A 25,205-nucleotide genomic window follows, 5' to 3' on the forward strand; every position below is an offset into this window, starting at 1 on the left:
CTTAGGTCATAATGGACAGGAGGAACAATGATAAGTGTTTATCCTATATGTAGAAGTGAGTGAAAACTGTTTTATTATATTGCGGGTTTCAGTGTTTTCCAAAGTTAGAAGTGCAGAAAGTGGCAGTATGTTCTTTTAATCCAAGGTCACATTTTTATAAATTATAATCACTTTAAATGTGTACTACATAGGTGATATCGCTTGTATAGTATCAGCAGATGCCACCACATGCATGTACAGTTGTTAGTGAATATGCAGAAGTGTTAGATAATGGGTGTTGGTATTTTTTGCAGATTTAGGGTGGGGGGGGTGTTGTTTGTTTGTTTACAAAAATGAGAAGTACACAAAGTAAATTAAAGATCAATAAGTCACTGGGCCCTGATGGCATCCACCCTAGAGTTCTTAAGGAACTGAAGAATGAAATTGCTAATCTTGACTAAAATAAGCAACTTGTCCCTCAAAATGGCTACAGTGCCAGAAGATTGGAGGATAGCAAATGTCACACCAATCTTTAAAAAGGGAAAGGGGGGGACCCGGGAAACTATAGGCCGGTCAGCCTAACATCTATACCGGGTAAGATGGTGGAATGCCTCATCAAAGATAGAATCTCAAAACACATAGACGATCAGGCCTTACTGAGGGAGAATCAGCATGGCTTCTGAAAGGGTAAGTCTTGCCTCACGAACCTTAAAGAATTCTTTGAAAAGGTCAACAGGCATGTGGATGCAGGAGAACCTGTAGACATTATATATCTGGACTTTCAGAAGGCGTTCGACATGGTCCCTCACCAAAGGCTACTAAAAAAACTCCACAGTCAGGGAATTAGAGGACAGGTCCTCTCATGGATTGAGAACTGGTTGAAGACCAGGAAACAGAGAGTGGATGTCAATGGGCAATTTTCACAATGGAGAGAGGTGAAAAGCGGTGTGCCCCAAACATTTGTCCTCACACCGGTGCTTTTCAACCTCTTCATAAACGACCTGGAGACAGGGTTGAGCAGTGAGGTGGCTAAGTTTGCAGGCGACACCAAACTTTTCCGAGTGGTGAAGACCAGAAGTGATTGTGAGGAGCTCCAGAAGGATCTTTCCAGACTGGCAGAATGGGCAGCAAAATGGCAGATGCGTTTCAATATAAGTAAGTGTAAAGTCATGCATATTGGGGCAAAAAATCAAAACTTTACATTTAGGCTGATGGGTTCTGAGCTGTGTGTGACAGATCAGGAGAGAGATCTTGGGGTGCTGGTGGACAGGTCGATGAAAGTGTCGACCCAGTGTGCGGCGGCAGTAAAGAAGGCCAATTCTATGCTTGGAATCATTAGAAAAGGTATTGAGAAGAAAACAGCTAATATTATAATACTGTTGTACAAATCGATGGCAAGGCTACACCTGGAGTATTGCGTCCAGTTCTGGTCACCGCATCTCAGAAAGGATATAGTGGAAATAGGAAAGGTGCAAAAGAGAGCGACTAAGATGATTACTAGGCTGGGGCACCTTCCTTATGAGGAAAGGCTACAGCGTTTGGGCCTCTTCAGCCTAGAAAAGAGGCGCCTGAGGGGGGACATGATTGAGACATACAAAATCATGCAGGGGATGGACAGAGTGGATAGAGAGATACTCTTTACACTCTCACAAAACACCAGAACCAGGGGACATCCACTAAAATAGAGTGTTGGGAGGGTTAGGACAGACAAAAGAAAATATTTCTTTACTCAGCGTGTGGTTGGTCTGTGGAACTCCTTGCCACAGTATGTGGTGATGGCATCTGGCCTGGATGCCTTTAAAAGGGGATTGGACAAGTTTCTGGAGGAAAAATCCATTACAGGGTACAAGCCACGATGTGTATGTGTAACCTCCTGTTTTTAGAAATGGGCTATGTATCAGAATACCAGGTGCAAGGGAGGGCACCAGGATGAGGTCTCTTGTTATCTGGTGTGCTCCCTGGAGCATTTGGTGGGCCGCTGTGAGATACAGGAAGCTGGACTAGATGGGCCTATGGCCTGATCCAGTGGGGCTGTTCTTATGTTCTTAAAGTGGTGTTATGTGTTTTTATTTCATTATCACCAAAAATCCCACTTCTACCTATCAGGAACATGCATTGGATGGGGAGGCCAATAACGCAGAGCCTCCCCACCTGTAAGTTCCTTCAAAAAGCACTGCCACCATCCTGTGAGGTGTGCAAGCACAACCCATGAGCAATGCTTTGTGCAAGGATTGTGTGTGCTTGCAAACCTCAGACAGAGACAGCACTTTTTGACGGACTTTGGTGGGCAGTCTCTGCCTCACCTGCCTCCCCACCCACCACACGTCCCCTGCTACTTTATGACTATAGATTTTTATATGGAACTTAGGTGCTCCAGTCAAGATGCAAAGGTTTTCTTGTGGAATGAAACTGCATCAGACAGAGCAGCATTGGTGGTCTCCAGAATGGAGGTCAGGCAAGATTTGTCCAAAAGGGCAAAGGCTAAGCTATGAGCATCCTCAGATTTGGAGGCTGAAGACTGAATTTTTTAAAAAGATAATGAAAAGCAATGGAACCTGCATATGATTTCTGAACTCAAATGCATAATGTTTGTAGTCAGGCTGCCTGAACCTGCCAACTGTTACAACTGATTGAAAGTTATTTTGGACACAGTCTGTGTGCAGACAGAGACTTTTGCTCAGACAGGTCTAGGAAAATTAGCAGAAATCCATACCTTAACCTGGCATTTCTCATCCTTTTTTAAAAAATTGAAACACCTGGTGGAAAAAGGCACCTCTGTCTTACATTAACACATTAACTCCTCACACTAAGTACCAACAATCTTGTTCCAGACTTTGCTGAAAAACTGTTGGTCTGTGTCACCCACTGCCAGAGGGGAGACTATTATTTTCAGAGTTGAATGTGTTGGAGAGAGGCATCTTTACCTGCAACGTGTGCCCATACTTCTCACATACTAGGTACTACTCAGGTACTATTGGTACTACTCAGGATACTACGGAGTAAAAGGTACTACTAAAAGGTACTACTCAGCTCATATAGGAAGTAGCTCCTCTTACAGCATTTACTTTTCATCTCCCAGCTGGCCTTTCCAGTTTGGAAAAGTACTCAAGGTAATTTGCAGTAATAACATACACACACATGCATGCACACTAACTATGCTTTACATTCCAGAATCCCTACAGAACACAAGCAGCAATTAGCTGCAAGAGATGCTCCACTGGTACTTTATGATAAGATGCACATTGGTTCAGGAACTAGCAGTGGGCGAGAAGGCAGGTGAGGCAGAGCCTCCCCACCAGAGTCCTTTGAAAAGCACCACCATGTGCGAGGCGCTCAAGCACTCACAGCCCACGTGCAGAGCATGTCTGCAAGCCCAATCCTATGCATGTCTACTCAGAAGTTAGTCCCATTAGAGTCAGTGGGGCTTACTCCCAGGAAAATGTGAATAGGGTTTGGCTGTGAGGCTGCACACTAGAGACGGGTGATAGGTGGGGAGGCAAGTGAGGCAGAGCCTTCCCACTGGAGTCCTTTGAAAAGTGCCGCTGCGCCATGTGAGGTGTGCAAGCACACACAGCCCACGCGCATAGTGTGGTGCTTGCACACCTCACACGGCGCAGCGGCACTTTTCAAAGGACTCCAGTGGGAAGGCTCTGCCTCACCTGCCTTCCCACCCACCTCATGCCTCTGGTTAATATCCATCCCATTTAACATGCTGCCGGGCTGAGCCTCAGACACTGTTCAGAAGGATTCTGCCTCGCTGGCCCAGAGGCAGCCCTGGTGGGCGTTTCGCTCTTCGCAGGTGGCTCTTGCAGACGTGGTTTCGGGCTGCAAATGCCTCTCGAAAAAGGAAAGTCCTTCTTGCTGTTCAACAGGCGGCCCCAGGAGGGAGAGGACCACGTGCGCCCTGGAGAGATCGAGTCAGCACTGCAGAGCCTCGCCCCTTCCCGCCCCTCTGGCACACTCCCTTCCCTGTTGGCGCGTCCATCAAATCCCCGCCTGTTCCCTTCAGGCAGGGAAAGGGGCACGCCCTCCTGCTCCTCCTCCGGCCGCGTTCCTCTTCTCAGAGCGCCTCTGTGCGCAAAGGGCAGGCGGGCAGGCTCCTCGCTCTTCTCTTCCCTCTGTAGCCTAACTGTCTCTCTCACACACACCCCTAGAGAGCTGCTTTAATCAAGCCAGGAGGCGCCGAGGAAGAAGAGCGCGCCACTGCTCTCCAAAGACCCAGCCCCGCGCGCGCTGCGGGGAAGAGTTTGCCGCGGGTGTCGCTCCGGGGAGAGCCTCGCCTTGCGTGCCTGGGCTTGCCGTTTGTGCTGACACAAACACATTCACTCACGCGCCCCGCGCCCACCTCCTCAATTATCAGCGGAGAGAGCCGCGAATGAGAATTGGCGCGAGGAGGCGGGAAGCCGCTGAGAGGGAGGGCGAGGCGCAAGGGTCGTTAGGCGCACCTGGCCAGGGCAGGTGCGTGGGCAGGGGAGGCGCCCGTGGGCTGGGGACGGGGGCAGGCGAACGTGGTGGAGCTGGTGCCGCGAAGAGTTGCCCGTGGCTACCTGAGGCGCGCCAAGCACCGGCTCCATCGCCTGCCCTTGGTGCGCCTCAGGTAGCCACAGGCGGCAGCACCAGCTCCCGGCGCTACCTGAGGCGCGCCAAGGGCAGGTGAGGGCAGCTGGAGAGCTGAAGACAGAGCCGTCTGCTTGGCCAGAGGAAGGGCAGAGCGATTAAGTGCCATGAGGCTTTGCCTGGCACGGGCACCTCGCGGGGCTTGGAATAGCCCAGCTTGGGGGCGCGCGCACAGGTGAGGTCCAGTCTAGGGCCCAACCTGGAGGCGTGGCGCAAGTGGGGGGCAGATTAATATATCGGACTGGACTTTGCGTGGGGGGGGGGAGAGGACGATGCGCAATACAGCCCTCGGCGAGGCTGCTACTTCGCATCCCCCACTAGCAGAGAGGGGGGCCTTGAGGGCTCCAATCCTGTCCACACTTTCCTGGAAGTAAACCCCATTGACTGTAATGGGACTTACTTCTGAGTAGGCATGCAGAGGCTCGGGCTGTGGGTGCAGGCGGGCAGGAGACACCCGTCTTAGGCGCGCACCGCCCAGAAGGAGCGCGGGAGGTGAGAGGACGCCTCGCAGTGCCCGTGGGTGGCGCGCCCGTTGCTGCCTTCCCGGTGATCTCGCAAGCGGGGCCACAGCCGCCGGGGTCGGTCCTTGGCATGGCCAGGTGCCCCCCCCCCGTGAAGCGTCTCGGAGGCAGCCTGGCAATGCCCCGGCACCGAGTGAGGTCCGGCTGGGCACAACCAGGCGGGTCTCCTCCTCCTGAGAGTGACTGACCGGCTGGAGCGGGCGCCACGGAACGGGACGCGCGCTGCTCCTTCCCAGCGGCCGGGAAGGTGCTGCGTGTGGGGTGGGGGCACGTGGGAAGGGTCTGGGCTGGGGGTGGGTGGCTGGCAGTGCGCAAAAGTGGGGGCGTGGGGGGAGGCGCAGCGACCCCTTCCCGCCCCAGCCGAGCGCCCCACGCCTGCTCCAGCTCCACTTGGCTTCACCTGAGGCGTGGAGACTTCTCCCCCCTCCGCCCGCGTAGAAGCAGCAGAGGCGGTTCCTGCGCTCGCCGGCGCGCTCTCGCCAGCAGCCACTCCACCCCTCCTCCGCTTCCCAGCCAGCCAGCCAGCCCTCTGGGTGAATCTCAGGCCCTCTGGCTGGTTGTGTTTGTTTGTTGATCCTTGCTTGGAGCAGGGGGGCGGCTGGGGGCGGGGAGGGGGTGGGGACTTGGGGCTTGGGAGACGGCGGCGGCTCCGCTCTTATTGCCACTGAGTTGCGCTTCTCCTCCTCAGGCTGCAGGAAGGAGCCGCCGGGCACTTGAGTGCCAGCCTGGATTGACAGCCGGGGAGCCCGAGCCGCTCAGCCCCGCGGGCACTCAGCCTGTCCCGTGGCTTGGCGCCTGGCGACGGAGCCCAGCACCACTGGCTCAGCAGGAGCTGGCAGTCGGCATCGCGCGCACCTCCACCCGTCCAAGAAGGAGCACGCCCAGGGGGCACCCTTCCTTCAGTGCCAGGCGAGCCTATCAAGGGGTGGAGAGGGGCTGAACCTCGCCACCTTTCTCAGCCTTGCTGCCCCATCTCCCTGCCTGCATCAGATCGATCTCCCTGTGTCCCCTGGTGAGACTGTTTCCTTCCTTCCTTCCCTTGGAGAGTTTTGCAAGCTGCCAAGGATCGCCTGCTGTGTCTTGGGGAGGGGGTGCTTTCTTCTTCTTCTTCCCCCACCGCTGTGACTTCCTCCACCGGTGGTTGGGTGTCTGTGTGTGTGTGTGTTTGGGTTTTGTTTTTGGTTTCTTTTTTTTTGGAAATGGCCAGGGCACCGACTCCTGGGAAGAAACCAAGTGTGGGAAAACGCAGAGGAAACCGGAGCTAAATGACAGGATGCACGAGACTTGAGGAGAGAGATACACAAAAAGAGAAGCGCCTCCTGACTCCAACGGGACTCTTGCTGCAGCCTTACCAGCGAACCAGCTTTCTGATCTTAAGCTGCTCTACTAGAGGACTTTAAGATCTCAGAGGAATTGTGTGCTGACGGGGGATATTTTATTCTCTTTCTTCCGTCCTTCTGCACTGAGAAATGATGAAGATGGACTGGGGTCTCCTCCTGCACTGTGCTGCCCTCACCTTCACCCTTGGAAGGGCTTTGAAGAGTGGTAAGTGCCACGGAACCGCTTTCAAGTTCATCCAGGTAGCTGCAGGTAAAGGGGCCCTTACCTGAGCCCCTGTTATCATAGACCAGCCATGAAAAGAGCTTTGAACCCCAACTCAGAAAAGGGTCACTTAAGTAAGAAGCGGATGGCCACTCAGAGTTACACCCAATCATTACATTATCTTTCAGTCCTCCTTGTCAGTTTGCTCCTTAGTACTTTATCATGTAGGGCTGGTGGCTTTCAGGAGAGCAGCAAAGCCAATTATTTTAATGTTTCTTTCCCCTGACTGTCATACAATACTCCCCTCTAAGAAGAGGGTAATGAGTGCTTTAAAGGCAGGGGGTTTTGGAGGGACATGAAGCTGAGATACTTGGCTATCTTTTGTAACTCTTTGTATATGTGGACACACCTTTCCCAGTCATCCTCCTAACCCATCAATATCTAAATAAAAGGTTTACAGCTCACAAAGGGCAAAGGTACTATTATGGTGCAATTCATAGGTTATAGTTTCCTTATGTTATAGGTTTCCATACATTATATTTTCCTTAGGTTACAGGTTTCCATAGGTTATAGTTTGCATAGGGTGCAATATCCCCATTTCACAGACTTTGCTACTGACTGAAGGTAGCACTTAACAAAAGCTTTGAAATGATGAAGTCCTCTTTTTTTTTCCCCAACAATTCCAAGGCACCCAGAATATGTGCCTGAATTATGTTGTTTTAAAGATGTTCTAACTCCAGGACTGGCTGATATTTAACTTGCCTACGTGAATTCTTATGAGTTTTGCCTTCCCAGAGCAAATCCTGAGCAATTATTATTAACTAATTATCCAATATTTACTTTTAGTCTGACTAGGTTTTCAATCAAAGTAATTAAAAGAAAGGAGCATCTTCCACTTAGGATGGTATATCGTTTTAATAAGAGACCACTAGTGGAGTGTCTTTTACAAGGAGGGACTTAAATCACATTTTATGATGTGAGTTAATCTTTTTCCAATATATTTTGAAAAGTTGGCTAATTTAGCAAGAAATAAGTTCCTTCTCTGCTCCTTTAGTGATCATGACTTTAAAAAAAAAACCTTTAAGGAAGTATTTGCTTATCAGTCCTTGGGAATCATGCCTGAGATCCAGCTTGGCCTTATCTTTTTGAAGAGTGTAACTAACAAGACTTCATCTTTCAGTCTGAAGTCTTTCTTTACAAAGAAAGCAAGATCTTGCAAAGAAAGCAAGATCACACTGTATTTCTGCATGGATTTGTGGGCAGTGTTGAATTAATGGAGATGAGAAAATGAGGGACAAACCAAAGGCATAGTGTGGATTGAGCTGTACAGAGTGCCTTTGTACTATTATGGATATCTAGCTTTTAAGTACTGAGCAGATTTAGGAAGAGCTGTGACTAGGAAGAAACTATGGAGCTGTCATGGAATCTGAGCGGTTACAGACATAATGTAGTAGCTCTGTTAGGGCCACCAAGTTCACTCACTTCTTGTGTAGCTTAGCAGACTTCCTAATATTACATCCACTTCCACTCAGTACTAGTGTTTGCTAGCTTAATTCATTAACCTTATTTGAGACTAATGGTACCAAGTCATTAGAAACTGCCCCTCCTAATCAAGTGCAAGGGAGATTTCACAGAGCCTGGAAGTCTAGCAGCTCCCCACATTATCTTATTATACTATCACTTTCTCAGGAGTTATCGATTAAAGTGCTATTGGTAGTGAGTCCACCTAAATGTCTCCTGGAGTGACTCTGTCAAGTGACTTGCAACAGCACTGGCTTATTTCATTCATTTAACAGATGACAGACTCTGCCATGTTGATTGCATAGAGCCAGAGTGGACTTAATGGGGAAGGATCATTTTCCAAGTCTAGTACACACAGCAAATCATGCAATATTCTCTCTGGAACCATATGCAGGATCCATGTTAATATCACTGGCTGCAGATTTTGAATTCTTAGTTGCAATATCTTTCATTCTCAAAAAAGAGACATGCTATGTAAAATGTCAGAGTAGAAAAAAATAATAGCTTATAACCAATTCAGAAGTAATCATTCATTGAACATGAAGTATGTTCACATTCTCTTCTAATTTATGGCAAATGTTTTCTATAAAGTCTGCAGTTTATACATTTTTTATGTGCATTTCATCTTTCATTTCCATTTGACCTGGTTTTACCATAATAAAATTCTGCATATTGATAAACTCATACCAAGAAATGTCATTTTCATTTCACAGGAATTGTATTAGCTACAGAATACAGAGTTGTATGTGTCATTACTGGGAAGATGTGATTCATATCAGTGTGTTTATTAATGTATGCATCATGCGTGATGTTAGCAGAAAATATTTGAGTTCAGTTTCATTGGGTAAGGCTGTATAGTGAGAAAGAAGTCCATAATAATGAAAAGTGACATTGCAAAGCTACACAGAACAATGGAACAAGTGACCCTGGATATTGGATTGCTTTGCCTCATTTTCATCTTTAAATAAACCTTTATAATTAACCATAACATGACTTGTGAGAGGAGGAGCAAACATGTGTTTCTCAAGATATGGCTGTTTGCACTTGGATGACTCTGAAACTTACTCCAGGAATTTGAAATAAACTTTGTTTTGGTTTGGTTTGTTTTCTGATCCACCACTCTTATCAGGTCTTCAAGCTGTATGGGGAGGGGGAACTTCCTTAAAGGAGGCAACAGAATCATTGCTGTTTCAACAAATGCACTTTGTCCCCTGCTAGTCCGGACCTGAAGATCGAAGATAACTTCAAATTGCTTAGATTTACGATCTGATAAAACAAAAAGAAGGGGCTGCTGTAAACAAGCAAGGTCTAAGACGACAAGCTCTGCTGTCTAATGACATAGAGCAGGCTTTTCATCAAAAAGCTAAGGAATAGGGGTCAGACAGCATTGCTCTTTACATCACCCTAGTTTTAAAACTTGTTACTTTAATCTTAGTTTCCTGTAATAAAGTCTTTCATAGAATGTTGGTGTCAACTATGAGTTTGCTTTCAAGGCCTTTTGGATATAAATGTATAGACATTGGGTATAGGTGTATAGACATTGGGTATAAACTACTCTGCATTGATATTTACATGATATAAAACCATACAGCTAATTACTGTATGGAACCAATGATTTTAAGTTTATTCCAAAAATGATGCTATAATGAGTTCTCTGAACATTATAGGTGTTTACAAAAATAAGTCATGAAACATAATATTTCTGCCAGATTTGAGATATTGAATGAGATGTCAGTGTAGATGTTTAATTGATCAATTGAAGAATGTGACCTAAACAGGAAATGTGTTTTGTTTTCATTGCAGATAAATGTGGTGAAAATATAAAAATTGTGGAGCCTGGGTATCTTACCTCTCCTGGCTATCCTAATAGTTATCATCCAAGCCAAAAATGTGAATGGCTGATTCAGGCTCCTCAACCATACCAGAGAATTATGATCAACTTCAACCCTCACTTTGATTTGGAGGACAGAGAGTGCAAGTAAGTAAGAGGGTCTGTAAGGGGAACGATAGCACCATCTAGTGGACAAAAGTATCCACAGAGTTTTGTGCATGGGGGGGATAGTTAATGACTGCAAAAGAGCGTGAAAAATGAATCCCTCAGAGGTTTTAATCCAGTACAGATTGTATGTTTGTGGTTAAGATATTAAAGCAAGTGTTTAACATATGATATGTACCCTCTAAAGTTGTTTTAGATATTGTCTGGTAATTCTGCTGCCTCTTTTTGTTGGAAACTTGCATCCATTAGCAGTTATGTCTGGTAAAACTTCCCCCTAAGTTATTTTGTGATGTGGAGGGAATGCAATGCTTGTGTACAAGGAATAGGGCAGGAGATAAGCATTAGCTTCTGTGCTTGTACTTCTAATTCTGAACTACTCTTAAATTTTCTATTACTGCAGAAGTAGTTTAGAACAGTTGTGATGCTTAAAGAAGAAGGTATGCAGTTCTTTACTAATTACAATGTGCAACTCATTAATCTTGTTTGATCGGACATATTTGTGACATTATAATAGATTTTAAGGCCATAGAAAGTACAGTATATGAAGTTTTTCTATGCTAGCCCAACAAATGGAAAAAAAAATATGTATGTTGAATCAAGGAAAAAGTTAGTGATCCAAAATGAAATTGAATATGGACATCTTCAGTGTAAGTTGCTGAGATGATCTTGGCATTGGTCTTAATCTAGTAGATATTTATTGTGTAGAATGTATGCACCAAATGAAGCACCTACAGTGCTTTACAGTACTTAAATCTGTTGAAAATGTTTACAGGCTAAGGGCCCAATCCTATCCAACTTTCCTGTATCAATTATGCCATGTTAATGGGGTCTGCACTACATTGTGCAGTGAGGAGGACAGTCATGAAGACCTGCTCAAGGTAAGGGAACATTTATTCCCTTACCTTGGAACTGTGTTGTGGCTACATTGCTGCTGGAAATTTGGATAGGACTGAACCCTTAGTGATATAGCCCCCTTCATGAAATGGGGTCTTCCTGTGAGGAGTCAATGCTGTAAAAGTGACCCTGCACGAAACTCATGCATTACATCAAAGTGTACTACCTCAGAGAAAAGTCTTGATAATAAAAATCTCTTGAGATGATCAGTTCTGATGCGGAACATCCACATGCTTTCAAACAAGCAACTCCGTCATGTGAAAAATGTGACAACTAGGCACTGCCCTTGCAAGCCCCATTGGGGTGGCACCATCATGACTACCACCCCCACATGCCCTCCAGAGCATTCCGGGGGCAGGTGAAGCCCTATGCTGCGGTTCCTCCGTGCTCCATAAACCTTCTGAGGCCTCTGGAATGCCTTCTAGTACTTCTAGAAGTACAGTACTTCTAGTTTCCATTGGGTTAAAGGCTCTCCAGAGGCCTCAGAAGGTTTTTGGAGTGCCAAGGAAGGTCGTGTGAGGCTCCGTAGCAGGTAAGTATCTTCAGAAGGAGGGGTCAGCATGTTGTGGGGGGTGGCATGTTGCAGGCCTGGCCCCAGGGCAGCACAGGGGCCAGGTCTGCTACTGACAAGAACATAAGGAAAACCTGCCAAAAGCCCATGCCAAGCATCCTTTTCTCACAGTGGGTCATAGTGTGCCACTGGGAGCTCTATAAACAGGAGAGGAAGGCATTTTTCTCCCGTCATTGCTTTTTTCAACTGGTATTCAGAGGCGCACTACCACTGAACCTGGAGGGAGCATATAACCCATATAACCATCGTGTCTATTAGCCATCAACAGGCCTAACCTCCATGAATTTGTCCAGTTTCCCTTTTAAATGCAAACAAGTGGTCCTCAATATATCTTGTGGCGATGAGTTCCACAGGTGAATTATGTGCTTTACACAGATTCCTCAGGGTAAGTGCCTGGGACCTCTTAGAAGAAACCCAAGAAGCCCATCTTTCACAAACTGTTTTGGGCGAACTTAGTCTCCTGCTCCATGTTTCATCATGGTTGCTATATCTGAAGGGCAGTCTCTTGAAAGGAACCTTTTTTTGCACAAAGTATCAGTGGCTGCTTTCTAGATGGGCAACTGTCTTCCCTTAGAGCAGTGCTTCTCACACATTTAGCACCGGGACCCACTTTTTAGAAAAAGAATCTGTCGGGACCCACTAGAAGTGAAGTCATGACGGGAAGTGACATCATCAAGCAGAAAAATTTTGAACAATCCTAGGCTGCAATCCTACCCATACTTACCCAGGAGTAAGCCCCATTAACTATCATTGTTAAAAGAATATACATTTAAAAGTACAGGTCTGTAACATTTCCCTAAATACAGTCACATACCATGGTAGCATCAAGTCTAATATATTAAAAATAAAATATTGAAATGAATGGGGACCCACCTGAAATTGGCTTGTGACCCACCATGTGGGTCCCGACCCACAGTTTGAGAAACACTGCCTTGGAGGATGTCAAAGTCCTAACCCAGATGTCTTCTGAAAGCAATATCAAACTTTTCCTTTAAGCAGGTATGTAGTGCCAGTTGTGTGTTATAGTGATTAGTATGTTGACCTAGGGTTTGTGGCGATGCAACTTCAAATCGCCACTCGGTCATATACTCAACTGCTCATTGGGTGCCCTTGGGCCAGTCACCATCTCTTAGCCTAACCAACATCATGGGGTGGTTGCTAAGATAAAAGGAAGGAACAATGTACTCTGCTTTGAGCTCCCTGGAGGAAAGATCAGGACATTAATAATAATAAATAGTTGAGAATAATGTTGCTATAACTGTTTAGCAGTATTATATATCACAGTTATTTTAAACATGGTTTATAAGTTTGCATATATACAGTAGCAGGTAATCACATGTCACAAGCATCTGAAAAGCAGTAGCAGCACTGCCATAGGATTCCAAAAGGGGGCTGTTGGTAAGGAGATTTTACTGCAGGCAGAGATACTTAACTTGCCTGCATGCTCCTGAGCATGTTCCCCTTCCCCATAAATGCATTTTCTTTATATTGTAGCAATGGATGTAAGCAGTAATTTTCAGTCTTTTTCATCTTGGGGTACACTGACAAGGTGCTAAAATTTTCAGGGCATACCATCAGTTTTTGGTTTTTTTTTTTTAAATTGACAAGGTAGACTGCACCACCAGCAGGGGACTCGCATCCTCTAATGGCCCTATTAATAAATGACCTTCCCACAAACTTCCACTGCACACCTGCAGACCATTTGTGCCACATCATTGTGCTGTGGCACACCAGTTGAAAATCACTGATGTAAGCCCATAAAATAGGAACTAGAGGAACAGATCTGAAGCACAGTTCAACAAAGAGTTTTCGGTAGAGCGAATCTAAAATACTGATAACAAAATTGTCAGTTTCTAGTAGTGATGAGAAAACTCCCCTGACTTGCATGAAAGCTTCTTTAGGAGAAATCCTGAGGGGGAAAAATTAGGTGTCTCCAAACTTTGGAAATAGGCTGCATGCTTTTATACACTCTCCTGGCATAGGATTGCACTATATTGCACCAGCCCATCTCATTGGCTCAAGAGGCTTAGAAAATTACAAACTCATCAGTCCCAGCAGGAGTTGAACCTCCAAGTTCATTGCTATCATGATTTCTTGCCCTCCTGGTTAAAGAGATGTACTGTATTGCCAACCTAGCAGTTTGAAAGTATGTACATGCAAGTAGATAAATAGGTACCACTTCAGTGGGAAGGTGACAGCGTTCCATGTGCTTCGGCGACAAGTCATGCTGGCCACATGACCATGGAAGATGTCTTTGGACAACACTGACTCCCTTGGCTTGGTAACAGAGATGAGCACCGCCCCCTAGAGGTGGACACAACTGTGCAGGGGAAACCTTTACCTTGTTTTGTTTTGTTTTTTACTGTATTGGAACTGGTTGTGAGAAGAGGCTCATAGGTTACAAGTCATGATAGGTATGTGCAAGCTCCTGATTTTAGAAGTAGGCTACCTCTGAATGCCAGATGCATGGGAAGGCACCAGGATGCAGGTTGTGTCTTGCTGTCTTGTGTGCTCCCTGAAGCATTTGGTGGGCCACTGTGAGATACAGAAAGCTGGACTAGATGGGCCTTTGGCCTGATCCAGCACGGCTGTTCTTATGTTCTTGTAGGTGTTCAAATGTATCTGAATATCATTTGCTGTTGCAGTGTAGAGAAAGAATTCCAAGATATTCTAATAGCTAACATCAATCTACATTAGTAGATTCCAAAAGCTACAATCCTATGCTTACTTGCCTGGGAGTAAGTCCCACTGAACAGAATGCAACATGTATTGGATTATGCAGTTTTTTTTCTTATTTAAAAAAAATTTCCTACATTCATAGCTCACCCTTTTTCCATACTGGAACTCACAGTGACCCATTTGGAGATCCAAGGCAGTCTCTCATCCAGGTCCAGGACCTAGATGTGTTTAGCTTCAATGAGTCTACTGCCTTATCATTGGCATCCTTCTGTCTCGGAAGATTATGGTATCGCACTCTGAAAAGTGGTTCTGGAACAGCGTCTAGTGTGGCTGAAAAGGCCAATTTGGGAGAGACAATCCCTTCCACACCAGGAGCAAGTGTAGTCTGTCCCTGGTCTGTCTCCCTGGCTATGGGCCTTCCTTCTTTGCCTTTTTGCCTCAGTCTTTTGGCCAAGTGTCTGTTTAAACTGGGAGAGGCCATGCTGCACACCCTGCCTCCAAGCAGGACGCTCCCACCTGTTGAGGTCCATTCCTAAGGCCTTCAGGTCTCTCTTGCAGATATCTTTGTATCACAGCTGTGGTCTACCTGTATGGTGCTTTCCCTGCACGAGTTCTCCATAGAGGAGATCCTTTGGGATCCGGCCATCGCCCATTCTCACGACATGACCAAGCCAACGCAGGCGTCTCTGTTTCAGCAGTGCATACATGCTAGGGATTCCAGCTTGTTCCAGGACTGTGTTGTTTGGAACTTTGTCCTGCCAGGTGATGCTGAGGATGCGTCGGAGGCAGCACATGTGGAAGGCATTCAGTTTCCTCTCCTGTTGTGAGCGAAGAGTCCATGACTCGCTGCAGTACAGAAGTGTACTCAGGACGCAAGCTCTGTAGACCTGGATCTTGGCATGTTCCGTCAGCTTCTTGTTGGACCAGACTCTTTGTGAGTCTGGAAAACGTGGTTGCTGCTTTACTGATACGTTTGTTTAGCTCGGTATCATGAAAAAGAGTGTCGGCGATCGTTGAGTCAAGGTACACAAACTCATGGACAACCTCCTTATATGTGGCCAATTAGATCCTGTTTTGTGTGCAAACTAATTGCTTACAGCACAATCCTATGCAAGTGTACTCAGAAAGAAATTCTATGGAGTTCAACGGGACTTACTCCTACATAAGTATGCATAGGCGTGCAGCCTTAGAGGCACTACACTAATACAACTATAAATGCAGTATAATCATTAAGGTAGCATAGTACAACCATTAGGTCAATCTATGTTGATCTCGAATATCTAAAAACTTTTATGGGTTTTCCTAGGTGCATTATACCCTGCGGCATAGAGCAAACTGTTCCTTCCTTCCTGCAGAGCAGTCTTTGCTGCTTTCAATTCAATCCAAGTATCTAAAACACACCTAATTAATGCCTTTTCTTCCCTCTAATTGGGCAGTTTTGTTGTCAGGCAAGGATGGGGTAATTTTATGGGCAGAATCTAGATAGACAGAAGAGTTTAAATTGGCCTTTCTTCAAATGACTTAAATGCTTCCTGTGTTGTTTTGTGCCCTCTTTTAAATTCAGATCCTTTGACTTTCAAGTCTGAGTGAGGAGATTTGTGCCAAACCCTAGGAGCACATTTGCAGAAATATATGTTTGCATAGGAAAATTTCAAAAATCTGTTAGGTCTCAAAGTTCCCTATTCTCTTAAGAAATTCATATCCCTTTCACCAAACCTTTGGTGAGGCAACATATTAATGCTCTAAACCACCTATCATGGGGTTTTTAGTATTAAGCAAACCCTGATTTCTCAACACTAAATTTCTAATTTATTATCACAGCAGCAATCGGTTATATGTGTAATACTGCTGTCCAACTAGTTTCTATTTTTGTGTTAAAAAAAAATCTCAGCGCTGGAATTGACAACATTTATTTTGATCTGCAGGCAGAAATAGGAGGCAACAATACTTTTGTAAAGAAAAAATTGACAGAAATACAAATACAGGCATGCCCTGGTATCCACGGGGGTTCCGTTCCAGAACCCCTATGGTTACATGAAACCACAGTTATCAGGGAATGTCCCTCACTCTCTGGAGGTGAGGAGAGCTCTGCACCCCTCGCAACTGGAGTGGGCGCACACAGAAGGTGCGCTCAGGGGGGATCCGCAGACCCAATCTGGCTATGAGTGCTGATACAGAATCTGCGGATACAGGGGGCCCCCTATAGATCAGAAGATAGTAATCTTATGTTAAAAGGATTGAATTGCCTCTACCCTTCAGGTGTAGTCCCTGTTAGGGGATTATGAGAACCTGGAAAGATGATGATGATTAGTAATGTTGACAGCACAATCCTATTCTGGGGCTATTGCAGCTGAGAATGTCACAAACATGCAATAAAGCATGTTTGCAACTACTTGAGAGTCTGCAGTGCCAGCAGAAAAGCCTGCACTGGTCTGCACACACTACATCCTGGCCACTGGTGGAGGTGGGTACTCCACCAAGTGATGAAGGAGCAGAGAAGGGTGGAACAAAGGAGAGGAGGTGGCGTTTCTGAGGGAGTAGGGCACAGTGGGGTAGATCAGACCAGGAGGGGGTGGGATTGGCAGGCAAGACCTCTACCTTATCCTAGCCTCCCTCTTGGGCCTGAAAGCCCTACACAGGTATTCCGTTCCCTTCATATACCTGATCTTTCTGGTGTGTGCTTCCACGAAGAGCACAGGAACCAGCAGTGGCTGTAGTTACTGAGTCCATACATCATGGGTTACAAGCCATGATGTGTATATGCAACCTCCTGATTTTAGAAATGTGTTATGTCAGAATGCCAGATGCAAGGGAGGGCACCAGGATGCTGGTCGCTTGTTGTCTTGTATGCTCCCTGAGGCTTTTGGTGGGCCACTGTGAGATACAGGAAGCTGGACTAGATGGGCCTATGGCCTGATCCAGCAGGGCTGTTCTTATGTTCTTAGTCCCTCTTTACAGTGCTGCAATGGAACCAGCTGGAAGAGGCATCTATTAAATGCAGTCAGTGTGATTTCCCAGAACCAGTAATAGTGGCAGCAGCTATTCCATTGCCCACCTCTTCCAAACATGGGCTGGGCAGAGAGGCCATGAGAACTTTGCTTGGGAGAGTGAGCTAACCATTTCCTCCGAACCTAGCACATCACCTCCCATCAAGCGCTGCCAGTGCTTCTGCTGATGAGTTTGATTGGAAACTCTGCATGGCCGCATTGTACAGATCTGAGACCAAGGCCCAAATCCTACCCAGCTTCCCAGCACTGGCATAACTGTGCCAGTGGAATGTGTGCTGCATCCTGCAGTTGGGTGTCACTCACAGGGGCCTCCTCAAAGTTAAGGGGATGTTTGTTCCCTTACCTTGCCCTTATGTAGGTGCTGGAAAGTGGGTTACAACTGTGCCCCAGGTGGCTTATCCCAAACTCCCAGAATACATATGGCTCATATACATACTCCATTTTGCAAATATTGGAATGCTAACACAGGTAAAATCCAAGTCTTCCAAATATAAATCCTTCCTTTTTGCATTAGGATCACACTGGTCCTCATAAAACCTTATGGCAGAATTACATGTTACATCGGCAAATATGGTTGGGGGACATTTGTGGGGAACAAAACTGACAGGTAGGAGAAGGGGCTGCTTAAACTTTTCTCCACTCACCAATTACATCCAGCAAGTGCCCTGCCAAGACCTTTCCTTCCATGATGGACTTACTTCCAGACTTTGAACATGCTGGGAAAACACTAATTAAAACAGACATGAAGAATTTGCAAGGGAGAATTAGTGGGCAGAAAAATGGATAAGGGCTGGTTCTCCCTTACAAATGTGTTCCCATCATCATGTCTCCCCATGGTGAGGCAATCTTGTATTTGCCTTGTAACACACAGTTCCACCTTGAGACCCAGGGAGGAAAGCATTAAAAGTTTAAAATGGCTAATCTTTCATGCCAGCAGTAAAGGCTTCATCTTTTCTTTAGAGACAGTGATAAAGGACTTGTGTCCTCTTAGGCCAAGAGAACTACACCAATTTAAATATGAATAATACAGTGTTTCCCAAGCTGGGGTTTGCACACACCCCCCCAGGGCAGCAGGAAACAATGTTTTCCCCTTTAACAGGAGTGGCAGTGCTGTGGTGATAGCTGGACAGTGGTGATGGTACTTCTGGGTTCACGCTGCTAAGTAAAAAAAAGGGGGGGTTTGGATGTTTCTGGTGGTGGCAGCTGGAGACATAGCAAAACCCAGGTTCTTGCCATTGCAGAAAAACACCTTTTTTAATGTCGATAGCAGGGCAAACCCAGAAGTGCTATCTCTGCCATCACCGCTGAATTGTCACCCCTGTTGATGAGCGCTGTGAGCACTTACAGGTTCCTTTAACCTTTAGGTAAAGGTTGGGAATCACTGAAATAATAGGTGTGGAAGGTAGAAGTTCTGTAATTCACAAATACTGTGTTGTATATGAACATTAGCAGATCTCAAACATTTTATTTAACATTTTTGGTGTGCTTAAATTAGTGGAATCATAGATGTATTAAGAAATTCACTTTCTAGAGGCTCTCGCTCTCTCTCTCTCTCTCTCTCTCTCTCTCTCTCTCTCTCTGCATGCATGTGCACATGTATGAAACAACTATATGTTGCATCATCTAATTTTCATGCATAAAGTTAAGATGAGCAAAGGGTCATCTTTCATTATTTGTGGGAATAAAGCTGTAATTGTAATTAAACATGGTTTTAAAAACACAAAAAACTAAGGACGGTACAACTGAAGAAGTGTTCTGGAAGTAGATATAATCAGCAGAGCATGTGTAATCATACACTCCCAAGTCTAAGAATCTTAAGCATCACATGTTCTAATCAAGATTTTTGTAGGAAAAAATTAATATTAATGTATAGCCACAATCCCATAGTGAACTCTGTACCACTTTGAACAATAGTTGGAATTGCTTTAAATGGAATGAGTCCAAAATTTGGGATCTGCTTGCAAAGATAAATGTGAATTACGAGTGATTATTATGTATCATTGCAAAAACATTTATTATTAATAGTTCTTGTTTGTGAAGCGGTAGGCTATAGTTAAAAACGAATGGAGGAAGAGATGGAATACGGATTCATAACAAATCTTTTTTTAAGGTCCGTTGCTTTTTAAAAAGTGTTTAGGTTTACATTCTCTACCATTTGTTTGCTCTAATGTCCTACTGTGTACATGTAGCCATTCTGAATCTTGTAAAACTTTATATCTGTATAATAAACAGAATGCCACTGATTCAGTGCTTTGACTTTATGGAACTTTTCCGGTTTCCCAGCAATGCAAACTATCAGCATGATAATTTATAATGGTTTGTGACAAATGCCGCTGAGCAAAGAGGTGTGTGGTTACATTTGGATCAGATGTCGTCAGCTTGGGAGCAATAAAAATTTCACAGACACTAGGTTAAAAACATTAAGAAAATGAATGTGAAGCTACAGAAGACAAGGTTTTGGGAAGGTGGACAGGGTAGTTAAAGGAAGCCAAATGGTGGTTTCTTTCTTGACACATTATTGACTATGGAAACAGACTTAACTACATTGTTTTAAAGGAGTTGCACAGATTCCATGTCACAAAGATTTTTTTTTAATTGAACTTTTTAATGGGACATAATTTAGATATGCAGAGAGCAATATCCTTGTTTACAGTTACTGAGTGTGCAGATTCTGTTGTCAGATCAGTTCAAACAGAAAATTCACTCAGATCTGGAAACATTGAAAGTGTGGAAAGAAGGGCTTGATGGTTAATTGTTCTTGAAATGGAGTTGAACAGGGATTACTTACATGGCTGAGATTAGAGCTGCTCCAGGATTGCTATCAATTACAGCTTTAGTAAAAAAAAAAGTTTGTTTACATATGAGTAGATGGCTTAAAAATAAAAAACAGATGCTACTGTTAAAACTGTTTCAAGAAATCTGCTCAGTATCTTTAGTGAGGAATTATGGATAACATAATTCTGCTGTAAATCAATATGTGTAAACATCTACCACTCATTAAGCAGCGAGTGCTTCCCAAGTTGTTGTTATTACTACATCATCAATGTGCATGGCACTTTTCAAAGTATAAGGTGAGAGGTCCAGGAAGAGGAAGAGATGTAGAGACAGATTTTCTAAGTTAAGAGTGAAATGACCCACAGCATTCCATTCTGCCCTGAGTGCATTCCCAGACATCCTCTGTTCTCCATTCTCCAATGTAACCCCATGGCTTCTCTGTAGCTGCATTCCAGATCTATCTGCTACTTTTCTTTATCTTGTAAGTACCATCCTTGTCTTATGCAGAACCCACCCCTCACTGTGCTAATGCCTTCTGGCCTGGCTGAACAACACAGATCTTTAGCCTGCAGCTTTGTCTCTGAGATCAAGACTTGATCTTGCACAGAGAATTTCCTCATTTTTTTTTTTTAAACCCAAAGTAGCCTTGGTAGCCTTTCTGAGAGGAGGAAGAGCAGGCTGAAAGCAGCAGCTTACTACTTTCCTCCCTGAGTTATTTTTCAACTAAAAATCACTGCCTCTCTGAGAAGCTGGGTGAAAAAATGCAGAGTAAGCATCTTTTCTCCCAAAGATGCCACAGCAGATGATGGACTGCCTCAGAATGCCAGATGCAAGAGAGGACACCAGGATGAAGGTGTCTTGTTGTCTGTATACTCCTGAGGCATTTGGAGGGGCCACTTTGAGATACAGGAAGCTGGACTAGATGGGCTTCTGGCCTTATACAGCAGGGCTGTTGTTCTTGTGGAAGATGGGCAGTTCTGAGCTCAAAAGTTAGCAGAGGGTTAAGTAGCCCCTTGCCTTCCTTCCCAGTCACCATTTTTCCACTTGGGACTGGCAACCTGCTTTAGACCAGTCCATAAACCTTATTGGGGGTGCTTGTTGTTGAGGGTCACTTGGGCCAGGTAAGAAGGATCCTGGCCCAGGGCCCTGCCTGCTAAAATGTAAGAGCTCCATCTGAAGGGCTAGGGGGAAGAAATCTGACAAGATGAGAAGGGGCACCTGATCTCAAGAAACTGTAACTAAGATACAAATAAATCCATCTTACGCAGCACCTGGATGCAGTGCGTCTCTCGTTTCCTAATCTGTAGTCTGCTATGTCCTTCCCAAGCCCCTGAAGTGCTGAACTGGGTCCTTAGGAGGGGACAGAGCAAGGGCAGCATGTTGCACCTTGTAAGGATCTTGTTCCTGTGGGCCTTTCCACTAGGACCACTCTGTACCACTAGGGCACAGAGCACGGATGTCAGACAGGTCAGAGTTCTGGTATATTGCATTTTACACATTAAACCTGGTTTTGCTTTAAGTTTTGCTGTATGTTGTTGGAATGGCCCGACTCATCAGGCATTCTGAATCATGCTGTCTAATTGCCCTGTCCTTACCATTTATTTACCACTACTCCAATTTATGTGTCATACACAAAATATAATTAATGCCAGTTAACTTGAGTTTTTAAAAGTGGGTCCTGTCAAACAAACCTGATTTCATGTTTTGATGAGATTAACGTTTGGCTGATGATTGTAAAAGAGTTGATGTAATATCTTTTGACTTGTGCATACAATTTTGATTTTTGTGTATGTTTCTTCTGTTAATAGGTTCAGGGTGTGTGTGTGTGAGAGAGAGAGAGAGAGAGAGAGAGAGAGAGAGAGAGAGAGAAACAAAAAGTCCAGTGGAGGCAGTATTCTGGGAACTCAATCCTATCCTTTTCCCCACCATAGCATGCAACCACACCAAAAAAGGCTGCGCTGCAAGCTGCCATGGGGCAGCCAATCAGAAGGCTTAGGACAAATAAGGGAAAATAGTTTCCTTACCTCATCCATAAGCTCTTCAACCACCAATGAGTCTCCTCAGGCCTGTGCCTTATTGAAAATTCCTTGTGGTCCATTTGTCTGTTACCTCTGTTTTAAAAAACTTCTTCTTTATCTTGATAACTAGCTGGTTGGAGATATAACGGTTAGTGTCTAACCTGTCTGATCTGGTTGACTTAGGGGAGAGCATGTTGCCTCAACCCTGTGACCACTAAATTTATGCTACTGCATTCATTTTTGGGGATCCCCATCCATGGACAATCTGGGACTCCAGCCACACAATTGAGAGGGAGGATCTGCAAGGTGGCCACCCTCAGTCTGGCTTTAGCCTTATTGATGGCAGCATTCCTACTGATTTATCCTAAAATAAGAATGAACTGGAAGCAGGAAAGTGGGTGCAGAGCCCTTCCTCTCTTGACCATCACAACAGCAAGAAAGCACACACCCCTTTTTTATAGGACTCAGCTTGCCTTTTGCAAACAAGAGCTTCTAAAGATAGCTCAGGGTAATGTTCATATGCCTCTGACGGGCAAAGAGAGTTGAAAGAAGTTGGGAATTATATTGTGCTTCTGATTACTGCCTTTAATAAGCACTCTTTTGTTGCTCATCCAAGCTTTTGATGGCGCTGAATAGCCTCCATTGTGGAACCATTTAAGTAGCTTTTTGCTGAATTTTGTTGTCCCCCACACTGAGCTTCTAGAAGGAAAGGTATTTGCCAGATTACAGCCAGATACTGACCCCAAGTGTCTCCTTGTTGAGCAGATATTTCCTTTCATTTATTGTAGATGAATGAGCCAGGGAACATTTTAATGTTGCAATAGTAATACTATAGTAATGAGTTTAATAATCTACAAACCACTTAAACAGGCATATGTGCTTGTGGGCCAGTTTAGTTGTATTTATTTCATCAGGACTAAATACTGCTGTTTGGGCAGTAAGAGGGGTGTGCAGTTTGTATTGTATGTAACAGAATGAAAGATCCATTGTTTATATTAATGCATTTGTCTGTAATCAACTGAACTACAAAGAAGTGCAATGTTAAACTGGTATAAGAAGAAGCATTTCAATCAAAATTCTCAGTGTTTATAATATAGACCACACAAGGCCTGGTGTGAACAAGAATGTCAGGATTAGTTGTTAGAAGGCAGGACAGAAAGGTCAGGGGCGCTTTCCAGACTGAAATATATAGTAATTGAACTCTTTCCTCTTATATGATTTTGCATTTTGGCGTTGATTTAATTTAAACAATCTTTTCCTCCACATGTTAAAAGATACGTGTTTTCTTAAACGGTGACCTCTTGCAACCTATGCCTGCTGATGATTACAAGGGCTCAGCCTGCATGATACTGGTGAAAAATATAATTAATCTATTCTTTAATGTTACTATTGCTCCCAGAATACAATATGCTTTGTTGTGAACTCTGATTTTTTAATGTCTCTATGTATGCTTGTATGACATAACAATATGCACAAAGACTTACAAACAGGAATCTGTACTGTACATACACACGTGAATATATCAGTTTCTGCAGGAGTTCCAGAAATAAATCTAGTAATTAAGTTATAATAGCCATCTTAAGGCTGATAATTAGGTATAAGAAAGAACACAAGACAGGATTAGTGTTCAGATCATGTTCCAAATGCTTCTTAATTAGCTGTTTATAATCAATCCTGATTGCAGGAGGCTGCGATTTGGCAGACAAAAAGAATGAAAAAGTCTTTTCTATACTGTTTCCCAGTTTAGTTCACTAGGATATAATATTTAGGTCGGGATCCAGGGGCATAATATCAAATCAACCAACTTTGCCAGTCATGGGAGTGCTTCAAAAAAACATAAAAAGTCCCTCTAAAGCAATTCATTTGAAGATTTAAATATCATATTCCTCAGAGCTTGCTCCAACAAGTGAGCTGAATTCATGAATCTACTATAAAGTATTTTCCAACTTCAAAGTCTCAAGGAGACAGTGTACTTTTTTACTCTCTCTTTCTTCCATTGACTGCTCATGCTAGATCTTCTTCCCCATTTTTCAGCCCACTTCACTCCCTGGCTCTCAAACTTGAACAAGGAGCCCCATAGGTGATTGGGCAGATACTGGCAGGGGGAGGGGTAAGTAAAAAATATTAAATATAATATTTTTACTTACCTTCCACATGTTGTTTGATCACCTCCCCCCCCCCCACCACCACAGCATACAGCACAGTCACATTGGTGGCTGCATGGTGTAACATGGTGGGGAGATAGGATTGGGGCTTTTGTGTGTCTAGATACTTTTGTGGACTTTTTTGTTGTTGGCAACCTTCAGTCTCGGAAGACTATGGTATCGCTCTGGATGGCGCTCTGGATGGTGGTTCTGGCACAGTGTCTAGTGTGGCTGAAAAGGCCGATTCGGGAGTGACAATCCCTTCCACACTGGGAGCAAGTGCAGTCTGTCCCTGGTCTGTCTCCCTGACTAAGGGCCTTCCTTTTTTGCCTCTTTGCCTCAGACTGTTGGCCAAGTGTCTCTTCAAACTGGGAAAGGCCATGCTGCACAGCCTCCCTCCAAGCGGGCTGCTCAGAGGCCAGGGTTTCCCACCTGTTGAGGTCCACTCCTAAGGCCTTCAGATCCCTCTTGCAGATGTCCTTGTATCACAGCTGTGGTCTACCTGTAGGGCGCTTTCCTTGCACGAGTTCTCCATAGAGCAGATCCTTTGGGATCCGGCCATCATCCATTCTCACAACATGACCAAGCCAACGCAGGCGTCTCTGTTTCAGCAGTGCATACATGCTAGGGATTCCAGCTCGTTCCAGGACTGTGTTGTTTGGAACTTTGTCCTGCCAGGTGATGCCGAGGATGCGTCGGAGGCAGCACATGTGGAATGCGTTCAGTTTCCTCTCCTGTTGTGAGCGGAGAGTCCACGACTCGCTGCAGTACAGAAGTGTACTCAGGACGCAAGCTCTGTAGACCTGGATCTTGGTATGTTCTGTCAGCTTCTTGTTGGACCAGACTCTCTTTGTGAGTCTGGAAAACGTGGTAGCTGCTTTACCGATGCGTTTGTTTAGCTTGGTATCGAGAGAAAGAGTGTCGGAGATCGTTGAGCCAA

At 44.9% G+C, this 25,205-nt stretch overlaps 1 protein-coding gene across 3 annotated transcripts in view; it reads left to right on the forward strand.

Moving 5' to 3' along the window:
- Positions 1 to 5,799: 5,799 nt before the first annotated feature.
- NRP1 (neuropilin 1) overlaps positions 5,800 to 25,205 on the forward strand; it is a 177,237-nt gene continuing 157,831 nt past the window's right edge. For all 3 annotated transcript variants that reach the window (XM_066626915.1, XM_066626916.1, XM_066626917.1), the window contains exons 1-2: positions 5,800 to 6,662; positions 9,984 to 10,158. In XM_066626915.1, coding sequence (XP_066483012.1) covers positions 6,587 to 6,662; positions 9,984 to 10,158 — 251 coding nt within the window. In that variant the 5' untranslated portion in view covers positions 5,800 to 6,586. The remainder of the gene's footprint in view (positions 6,663 to 9,983; positions 10,159 to 25,205) is intronic.

Source organism: Tiliqua scincoides, chromosome 5 (genome assembly GCF_035046505.1).
Source record: "Tiliqua scincoides isolate rTilSci1 chromosome 5, rTilSci1.hap2, whole genome shotgun sequence".
NCBI classification, from domain to species: Eukaryota; Metazoa; Chordata; class Lepidosauria; order Squamata; family Scincidae; genus Tiliqua; species Tiliqua scincoides.